The 11,435-nt window shown below is 37.8% G+C and overlaps 1 protein-coding gene across 1 annotated transcript; it reads right to left on the minus strand.

Moving 5' to 3' along the window:
- Positions 1-665: 665 nt before the first annotated feature.
- cryga.7 (crystallin gamma a gene 7) lies at positions 666-4,663 on the minus strand. Its single transcript, XM_002937113.4, has 3 exons — positions 4,655-4,663; positions 2,802-3,044; positions 666-1,030 (listed from the first exon to the last, which is right to left on the minus strand). The coding sequence occupies exons 1-3, from the start codon at positions 4,661-4,663 to the stop codon at positions 767-769; spliced, it is 516 nt and encodes a 171-aa protein (XP_002937159.1). The 3' UTR covers positions 666-766.
- Between the last annotated feature and the right edge of the window lie 6,772 nt (positions 4,664-11,435).

Below are 11,435 nucleotides of genomic sequence, written 5' to 3' on the forward strand. Positions count from 1 at the left end.
AGGTAAGGGGTCAGATAGCTTTTTTTGCTTTTGTGTTTTTTCCCACCCTTCCAAACCTCTTTTTTAAGTTATACAGGTTCAGTATTCTTCAACAGGCCAGAGGTCAATAGCAACAGTTACCAAACGTACATCAGAAAAAACTTATAATAGTAATAGTAATTTATTTATAAAACTGTCTGACCTCTGCCCGCCATTTTACTTACCTTTCTAAAAGGGTCCCAGGAAATTCTCTGTGCAAATTTCTGTTCAGGCATGTGCAGTAGAGAATAACATTGAGATTTCCATGGCAGCACAGAGCTCAAACAATTTTTCCACAGGCTGGGACCAGGAGCACCAGCCTCGGGGGATGTAGATTTTACACCTCCTAAAATAGCACTGATTATAAAACAAAATGTTAATCATCTTTGAAATCATCTTTGAAAAAAGTGACTTTTACTCAAGTGCAAAAGGCAACATTTCGGGCTTCAATCCAGCCCTTTATCAAGCCACAATATGTGTTGCATTACACTCTGTTAGCCCGCACCTATGGTGAGGGAATCCTTTTACAGGTATCCTTTAATTGAGAATTTCTTAATGTAGATGCCCTGCAAATCTCTGTGGTTCTAAGGAAACCCAATGTTCTTCAAAACAGCAGGTGAAATGATAATGACCATGCAGACTAAACATAGAAACAGCAGTATTTATTCAATGGGCATAGAGTATATGTAATTCTGGTCAGTTTATTTGGTGTTTTTTATTTATTGTCTAAAGTAGATTATTTATAGTGTTAAACACGTATAAAAGATCCAATTCTTGAATTTGAAGCCCCCCAGTCAGCATATCCCCTGTACTCTCCAGGTTTCAAGTAAAACTGTCGTCCCTGGTAGTTTGGTTCTTCGTAGAAAATCCAATGACCATCAAGCACATTGCAGGAGTTCATATTATTGTAATGAAATTGTTCAAATACATGAGAACAGTCCTCTGTAAATTCCATCATATGACCTTTAAAGTCTTCTCTTTCATAAATCCTCATTTTAAATGGACCTCGATACTCAAAAGAAAATAAAGATATATGTATATATTTAAAAGAAAAAAGTCTAAAACCTAAAAACGTTTAATTTTCAGAGAAAAAAAGCCTCAGTTTATAAAGGGAATTATCATGAGCTATTTTCACAAGCCACAATTTAACTATACTTTGATAAAATAAATATATTTAAAAAATGTTCCTGATTAATTCCATAATTCATAAATCAGATAACATTTCTAAGAATGGGAGTGATACAATTACTTTGGTCAATTTAATATTGTGTGTCCTTTTTGCAGCACTAATGTGCAAGCAATTTGTGTTCCCTGTTCACTGCTACAGTTTTTGTGCCAGCAAGTGCCCCAGAAGCAAGACTACAACAGTGTAACAGAGCATTGATTTTAGGGTGTTTCCATACAAGGCTTTTTTAATTGGAGAACTTCTAACTAAATATAAATATGGCACAATTGATCACTTTTTGGGGGAGCTAAGCTTCCCTTACTCATCTTTTTCTCTACCTATGACTGCCATAGCTGCTTTTACAAGCATTAACTATTGTCAATGTATGTGCTCTGGATTTTTAAATTATCTCTGTCATTTTTTCCTTTTATAGATTTTGCCATGTACCATAGTTACCAATAATCAGCAGAAAAATAAATGTTTCCTCTCTACACACATATGAAATAAAAGTTATTCAAGGGGGAAAATGGGCATTGTGAAGTATTTTACTTAGTATAAATGTAATATAGTGTAGCTTTTGAAAACCCATTTAGTGTATGTAATAGAATAGTTAAAAAAAATACTTTTAATGGAGTTGTTACCTCATCTTGTAGTTTTTAACCTTGCCTATTATTGTTTTGGGCTTTCTGATCAGAGTTTTTCTCCCCAACTCCAGTAGCCTTCCTATTGTAATTTAGTACTCTAGTACTGTTACTAACTGTCTTTGGGCAGTCACACAGGAACCAATAGGCATAACACGATATACAGTATGTAAGTCAGACTGGAAAAAAGCCAAAGATTAAGTCACCAAGTTAAGCATTAAACTGTGATAATCCTGAGATAATTAAGAATTTACTACAAAAAACTTTCGCATATCTAAAAATCCCCATAGGCATAAATAGAAAGTGGGTGAGTTTTTCTGCAGTGAGTTCTAATTTCACACTTTACTAAATCAGCCCCTTAATGTCTGCTTAGCATATATTCTCTAAACCAGTAATCCCCAAGCAGTGGTTCGTGAGCAACATGTTACTCACCAACCCCTTGGATGTTGCTCCCAGTGGCCTCAAAGCAGGTGCTCATTTTTGAATTTCTGGCTTGAAGGCAAGTGTTGATTGCATAAAACACAGTGTAAAGCCAAACAGAGCCTTCTATAGGCTGCCAGTCTACATAGGGGCTAGCAAATAGCCAATTATAGCTCTTATTTGTACCCCCCAGGAACTTTTCCATGCTTGTGTTGCTCCCCAACACATTTTCTATTTGAATATGGCTCACAATTATAAAAGTTTGGGGATCCCTGCTCTATACAGTGCACAGTTCCTTAGGCAAAATGTATTATTGCCCTTTCACTGGGCTTAAGTTGAACGTATTGTAGGTGGGTCAAATATCCTGCTATTTATATGGTAACTTGCAGTCCCAATCACAGTATCTACAGGAACTTAACAATTACTGCAATGACTGTAATGAATGTATTACTGTAATGACATGGTGGGGCATTATAGAATGTTATCTGAGCTAAATTGAAGTTTGTGCCTTTATATGCATACATTTTTTTTTGATAAATCATTTGCATAAACCTTACTTGTGGAGTCAGGTGGCAGGACCTGACAGAATCGCTGAATGCCTTCCATTGCTTAAAATCAGGATACTCCCCCCTTTTCAGATAATACTGATGTCCTTTGTAGTTAGGATGTTCATAGAGTATCCAGTTGCCACTCTCAACCCGAATAGAGTTGCATCGTATAAAGTAAGAGGTCATGTCATTACAGTCTGAATCACACTCATAGGAGTGGCCCTGGAAGTTTTGGTCCTCATAGAAGGTGATCTGCAGACACAGTTGATAACAATAGCAGTTAACTATTGGAAGTAAATACTGTAAGTACAGTAGAGTAACCAATACATGAATACCAGTATTAGGATGAGGTGGTTTTGTTACAAAGAGTAACAAATAGCAGTAGTTTGCTGTTTTGTATTGTGTATGGTGACAGCACTTTGCTTCTTGCAGTACAACTAACAGCATATGGGCATCCTCACAGCAACAAAGGTAATTAAGTGGATGGGAGATTCTGGTAGAGGAACTGATGATACATTGTTGAGAAGATTCAAAGAGATCCAGAAACCTGCAGAATTTGCATCTTAGAGACAGATTTATCATATTTGAGGTTTTTTTTAATTGTAAAAAAAAAGATTGCTAAAACTAAAACCCAAATCTATGTGAGAATATTTTTTTAAAGCCTCAAATATTCATGATTCATCAAAGCAAAAAGAGTTGAAAAGGTGCATGAAAAAACTAAGCAACTGGAATTGAATCAAACCATTTATTTTTTTCCAATTTATTAAAAGATTCGAGATTTTCAGCCTCATTGAAAATCAGTGGAACAATGTAATGTTTGCTTGTGTGCAACTTCTTTTCCATGCAGTTGCATAACAAAATTTGTGCCGTTTGATCGTGTTTTTTTTTTTAAGCTGACTTTTTTTTCTCTCTAACTCAAAATTTGATAAATCTTTTTTTTGATAAAAAAGACAAGCAAAACAAGAACAAGTGGGTGGTTTAATATCTTAGAAACCTTAAGGGTATACAAAGTCAAATATCATTTTTTAATACAATAGTTATTCTTTAATTCAGTTTCCTCCATCCATGCTACTAGTACTTGTCATATGTGTTTATGTGGGTCTCTGATTTAATTTGTGTAATTTATTTAGTATTTTGACAAATAAGGGTCCATTTGCTAAGGCAGTGCAATGTCCCAGAACCCCTAGTTTAACAGTACGCACCACAACTTGTGGTTTAACAATAAATGAGTAAATTACAGGTAATGCTTTAAAATTGCTCCTTGCTGTCTACCTTGAAGATGCTGGAGATACGTAATTTCTGTATAAATTAAACACATTTGGTGTCTGTGCCAAATATACAGCATGCTGTGTTGTGGAAGTGAGTATGAGTTTTATAGTAGAAGAACTAGTGAATAAGCAAAAAGATGCAATGAGAGGAATTATGAGATTTTTGCAAATGAGGGAAAGAAAAAATATATATATGGGATAAAAAGGTAAAACTTAAAAGTATTGGAAAATTGAAACATGATTGGAAGTGAAGGGATGGAGTGATACATTAACAATGATCAAGAAAAGTATGTGAGGGATAGATACAGTATGTGAGTGTAGACATGAGAATTAAATTGCAAATCAAAAAGGTCAAATAAAGAGGAAAAGTGAAATAACATAAAAGAGAGATCTAAAATGGTTTGTCTGCTTTGTTTGTTAATTGCTGGTGATTGATACAAGAACATATTTTTTCAGACAGGTTCACAAAATAGCTTAAGTGCAAAAGGAAGTATTAAGTGAGTAAGGTGATTAATAAATAATAATTTTAACCAAGTAATTGGAAGAAACTGTTAACTTCATTACAGGTCCTTGTTTTTACTAAATGTCTCTTACCTTTCCCATTTTGGTTGCAAATTTTACAGAGGGAGTGAGAGGGAGAGGTGATAGTGGACAAAGTGAAAGTCCTTATATACAGTCTCTGTATACTCAGTTCTTTTTATGTTTGACTCAAATGGTTTGTGTATGACCATTGTTCATGCATGCTTACATGCTCTTTTATGTATGTTTTACCTATGTAAATAACAGAATGCATTGTTTGTAAATCTAATACTTTCTGCCAAGTAAGAGAATGTAAAGTTTCATTGTGCACTATTGTATTGTCCAGATTACAATTGTGTTTGTGTAGAGTAAGGCACGTGCCAAAACAATAAAATGGGAAAGATTTTTCCAGCTGTACAATGCAGGCAGCAAATAGTAATCTGCATAGCTTCTATTGTAAGTTTTATGGGCACACATGAATTTATTTCCCAAGTGCCTGAGAAAAATCCAAACCTATCTTGTGTTTTGCTATAAATATGCTGAATGGAAATGTATTTCCCAACTGCTAAAAAAAGAGACATTAGGGATGGACCTTCCACAAATTATTTGATTTTGTCTTAATCCTTCAAACAGTAGGTCCCGCCTTTAAGATGAGAAAATGTGCAAGTCAAAGGCCAAAAGTTAATGACAATTGTAATTGCTTTTGTCACTCATATGAAAATTATTTGTGTGAGATTAGGTATCTTATTTTATTTTGGTTTTATAAAGAATCTCCTCATTATTAGATGACGGCTTATAAACAGAATTTGTTAAATGTATTAATGCCTGTGCCTGTGAAACAGCGTCTGGAAAAACAGTACATATGTCCCAGAATGCTCTATGACACCCAGCATATGGGAAGGATAACAGAAGCTGGGTGCAATCAGAGCTGCTGTGAGTAATGACTCACCACATGGGGCAGGGAATGCAGGTAAGTGTAAGTGTGTGAGGTACTTTTTGAAGGAGGGAGTTGTGTGGAATACTGTTAAGAAAACTTAATTGCCCTAAGTGGGGCTGAGACTTTGCTGTAAGACTTGTGTGCCCAGTCTGCCAGTGGAACAGGCTGTTCTGGTTAATGAACAAAATCAGTGAATTATTGTTACTTACACTTACACTGTTGTTATACACTGTAACAAGTAACAAGTTACTTCTATACCTGCTGTGAATAAAACAGACTGATTTATGTTTAAAGTAACCCTGGATGTCACTGCCTTTTTACTTTGAGAAGTTATTTCCAAGGCTACCATTTGAGTGAACTCCCACAACATAAATACACATATACAGTATATAGATATGTAAAAGGTGCACTCATTTAAAAATAGGTGCCCAGAACCAAAGAAATTTAATACATACAATGAAAGTCGTCTGCACTCCAAATATCAGTCCTTGGAGTGTCTGCACTCTAATGCAAAAATGTATATATAGCAGAGTGCACAGTCAAATTTGGTATACAAAAAAAATTATGGTAAAACTGGCACACCCTGCAAAAGCAATGATTTTTTTCTTTTATTTATAGCAAAAAAGGAAACACAAGTGATGCACTTGAGGAGATATTATTTCTAATATACAGTGACTCACCTGCTACACCTGCTACCCTTTGCTGCTATAAGGACTTTGGTTTTGCCGGAGTGGAACAGAGGGACTTCAAGAACTTTGACAGCATAGTCTTCTCATACTCAAAGCACCTGTGCCTCAGTTGCACATCTTTATAGTGGCACACCTCAATAATAAAAACTTCTATTAAAAAACTGAAATAACAGAGAAAACAAGCAATTAAAAAAAATAAAAACCTTTAATACCCAACATACTACTCCCAATACCACCTCAAAAATGGGTAAGTGTGGCAAGTCACACAGACCACAACAGACTCCTCTCTCAAAACAGGCTACACGGGGCAAACAAATTGAGGGTTACCTCCACAAGCCCTCAGACTAATGAATTTATGCTTCACTCCAAATTGGACGTGACCTCAGTCAAAATAACTAATGCCTAACTAAGGAAATATGTGAGCTAGGGCAATGAACCAAACAGAAAATGGATGATGCAACCATCAAGAGAACAGGTCCAGTACAGATGATATACGTATATGGAGTCATCCTGAATCATGCAAGAACCAGGAGAAGGACATCACCTCTTTGTTAACCCATCTGGATAGGGTTTATAGATCCCTCAAGAAACCACCACAAACAGGACAGGCCGGGGCATTATAGCAGAGTTCTATTACTTTCAAGCAAAGGTAATAATCACCCAGAACCATTGCCCACCAACACACCTTCAAACCAGCCTAAGCTATACTACAGATCCATAATGTAAAATATCAATGGTTCTTTCGTCTATCTCTTTTTCTCCTTTGAGAGTACTAAATACTCACACTCCATGGTAAGAGAGGCCACAGACACACTTCGATGGCTACACTTAGTTGACCTGGCAAAACCAATCTTTTTGCTCCTCCCAAGAGGAGCTAGGGTTGGATAAGGGTTCAACAACCCCCCAAACACAGAGATAAAGAGAATATTCAACCTTTATGATGACCTCACAGGTACCAGAGACTGATCGCATTTAAAATGAATAAACAGACGGGAAACCTACAGCCCTCATAAGTTTTCATTAACGATTATAAGCCCCAGTGTGTAGACATGGCTGCCCCCACAAGCGTTGGAAGTTCAGCACCATTGCTTTTGACCCTAACAGTAAATTCTAGTTTTACCTTAGGCCATAATCTAAATGTGCTTACTTCTTTGTTCATTAGTGCTATATTTAGTGCCTCCTGCCCCCTCTGCTGCACTGTTCCTCATGGGAACCAGTCTTTCTACTGCACAGTCTACAAAGCTTCTTCTGGTCAACACCCAAACCATATTGAACCATGAGTTATATACCACAAAATTTCTTTACCTTAAATGGCTATGACATGTTCACAGTTGAAATTGATCTCTCACAACATTCAGGGCTTTAATTCCCTTATTTACAACTTCCACCCCTAAGTTTCTTTGTACATAGTTGCCCACATTTCACACAGCAAGTGCTTCAACTAAATTTAACCCTTTCCTTGCCAACGTCGTTGCAGGGAAAGTCTTTATCTGCCAACGACGTACGGCGTTTTTAGTGATGACAGCCCCTTGGGCAACAAGCCAGGGGGGCTGTCATGTCGGCTCTGTGACGCGATCGTCGCAGGGGCCCCCCCCCAAGCAGCAGACGCAATCGCATCGCGTCTGATGCTTGCCCCCGCTTCCTGCCCCCCCCCAAAGAGCCGTCCACTCACCGGGACTAATGCAGGAGGGCCAGCCATGCGATCCAGATCTTCTGGACAGGTAAGTGTGTTTTTATTTATTGTATTTACACACTTACACTCATTTACACACATGTATACCTACATACAGCACATAATTTAGCACTTTTTTTGGTTTATTGTTTTTTTTTTTTCATTTTACACACTAATATACACTTATATACACTCATATACACACTTACATACTGTCACACTACTTTTACATATGTACACACATGTATACACAAACTTTTTTTTTATTTTTTTTTTTCTATTTTACTGCTTGTTTTTAGTTTATTTTCCTTGAAAGCTGTTTATTTTGACAGCGTGACTATTGGATCAGATATTCTGACCACTAATTACACTGTTGTGTGACTTATTTTGTTGTTTCGCTGATTTGCACAATTTTTGTGGTTTTATTTCATTTTTATCCATGTGTTAGTATTCCTGATGTGTTTTTAGCATAGCTTTGCCATGTGTAACTTTAGTGTACAAAATTAACTTTACCTATTTTGAATTCATCAGAATGTGTACTTTACAAAAATATATGGTTTTCTGGGGGTCTCTGTATAGTTAGGGGGGTTACTGCACATAATACGCTGACAGGGGGCTCTGTGTGCAAAAGCTGAGTTGGCAGGCGAGAAATCCATATTCGCTATTTTCATTTTGGGGTCAGTACATACCGCAGACTTTGGTATATCTATGCCTATTGGGCATCAAACTGTTCAGTAGGCCTCTGGTGTTCCTATTTGGGGTGATTTGCCATTGTATGCAAGAAATTGTGTGAGATAAATGCGGCAAACTTCAACATTTTTAGGCGATTTTCTGAAATGTCATAAAAACCAATAACTTTAGGAAAGCTTTGCAGATTGGTACTTTGGTGTAGAAAGGACTCTTTACCCTTGTTGGATTTGTCAGAATGTGTACTTTCCAAAAATATATGGTTTTCTGGATTTTACTGTATAGTTAGGGGGTGTTACGGCACATAATACGCTGTCAGGGGGCTCTGTGTGCAAAAGCTGGGTTTGCAGCCGAGAAATCCATATGCGCTATTTTCATTTTGGGGTCAGTACATACCACAGACTTTGGTATATCTATGCATATTGGGCATCTGTTCAGTAGACCTTAGGTGTTCCTATTTGTGGTGATTTGCCTTTGTACAGAAGAAATTGTGTGAGATAATTGTGGCAAACTTCAACATTTTTAGGCGATTTTCTGAAATATCACAAAAATCGGCAAACTTAGGAAAGCTTTGCGGCTTGGTACTTGGGAGTAGAAAGACACGGGTACCCATTTTAGATTTGGGGGAAAGTGTACTTTCCAAAAATATATGGCTTTCTGGGGTGAGTACTTTTTTGTAGCATTATCCCACATAAAGGATGTAAATGTGTTGATTTTTTGAAATGACACATCATATGGGGGTATGTTCCCATTGGGGCCCCTACATGCCACATATTTGGGTAAACCTATACATATTGGGCATCAAACTGTTCAGTGGACCCCTGGCATTCAAATTCAGGGTGATATCTTGGTACCTAATGCTATGTGGGAGATAAGATGCTGCAAAGTGGAAGCTTTGAGCGGATTTTTGGAAATGTCATCAAAATTGCTAATTTTAGAAATACTTTGCGGCTTGGTACCTTGGAGTAGAAAGACATGGGTACCCATTTTAGATTCAGGGGAATGTGTACTTTCCAAAAATATATGACTTTCTGGGGTGAGCGTACTTTTTACTAGCTTTATCCCACATATAATGATGTAAATGTGTTGATTTTGCAGGAGCTGAAATGAAAGAAATGATACATCATATGGGGGTATGTTCACATTGGGGCCCCTACATACCACATACTTAGGTAAACCTATTCATACCTATTCATCTTATGTAGTATTTATTCTGGCACGTCTGGGTTTATGTTTTGGTGAAACGGGTGTGGGCAAAAAGTTGGTGTAGGTAAAAATAAAAATATTGCCATGCTGCATGCAGCAGGATAATAGGGCCCCACTCTTTGGATTTTGGCCCAGGGCCCACCAAGGCCTTAAAAAGGCCCTGCAGCTTGCTTTCATTGTAGGACTCTTTGGCCCTTAACCTGCTCAGGAGCCAGTGTACCATAATATGCAGCCAACCCCAGACTCTCATTCAATCCACTGCCTGGTTGCTAGGGTAAATAAAACCCTAGCAACTGGATTGCTGTTAAAAACCAAACTGTAGGAATGCAAAGCAGAAACCTAAATAAATGAAAAAAATAAATGAAGACCAACTGCAGGTTGTCTCAGGTGACGAACAACTGCAGATTGTCTCAGATCAAGACCGATTGCAAGTATAGCCTGTACGATCTGCCAAACAGCTAAAGACAGTCTGTACCAACAAAGCAATAAATGGAATAAAACCCCTGGTATTTAACACAAAGCAATAAAAAAGATGACAATTGGCTAAATGACAGGGACACTCAGTTGTGTGTGGCAAATATTTCCTCTGCAGTTGTGTAAGCTGTATTGAGGTTGTGTCATTAGGAGTCCCTGATGGTCAAAGATAGAGCAATGCACCTAAACCAGGCCTCATCAGCAGAATCTAAATGCTATGTAAAAATATCAATATCCAGAATGCTCGGGACCAAGGGTATTCCGGATAAGGGGTCTTTCTGTAATTTGGATCTCCATACCTTAAGTCTACCAAAGAATCATTAAAACTGCAATTAAATCCAATAGGATTGTTTTGCATCCAATAAGGATTATTTGTATTGCCCTGCTGGGGCAATTAACCACCCACCCCTCAGAATAGTCATAGCACCTGATTCCCGAATAAGCTGCACGGTTTGACACCTCATTCATGGGTCTACGACAAACGGATGTTAATTGCCCCCTGCTGGGGCAATTAACCGCCCACCCCTCAGAAAAGTCACAGCACCCCATTCCCGAATAAGCTGCACAGTTTGACACCTCATTCATGGGTCTACGACAAAAGGTGGTTAATTGCCCCCTGCTGGGGCAATTAACCTCCCACCCCTGCTGGGGAAATTAACCACCCGCCCCTAGAAAAGTCATAGAACCCCATTCCCGAATCAGCCGCATGGTTTGACAAGCAGGCACGCTGATGGTGGTACAGGTATGGGATCCATTATCTGGAAACCCATTATCCAGAACGTTCCAAATTACAGAGAGGCCATCTCCCATAGACTCCATTATAAGCAAATAATTCTAATGTTTTAAAATAATTTCCTTTTTCTCTGTATCAATAAAACAGTGAGTTTGTACTTGATCCCCACTAAGATACCATTAATCCATACTGGAGGCAAAATAATCCCATTGGGTTTCATTAGTGTTTAAATTATTTTTAGTTGACTTAAGGTATGGAGATCCAAATTACAGAAAGAAACTCCAGGTCCCGAGCATTCTGGGTAACAGGTCCCATACCTGTATCATAAATCGTGAGCTGCCCTTGAAAGTGCAAAATATAGGATTTGTGGGGAAATGTAGCCATTGAAAAAGTCATAACGACAACCGCATCAGCCCATTTCTGGGCCAAGCGGTCACCGGGACATAGGGAGGTTAAGT

The sequence above is a fragment of the Xenopus tropicalis genome, chromosome 9, assembly GCF_000004195.4.
Source record: "Xenopus tropicalis strain Nigerian chromosome 9, UCB_Xtro_10.0, whole genome shotgun sequence".
Classification (NCBI taxonomy): domain Eukaryota; kingdom Metazoa; phylum Chordata; class Amphibia; order Anura; family Pipidae; genus Xenopus; species Xenopus tropicalis.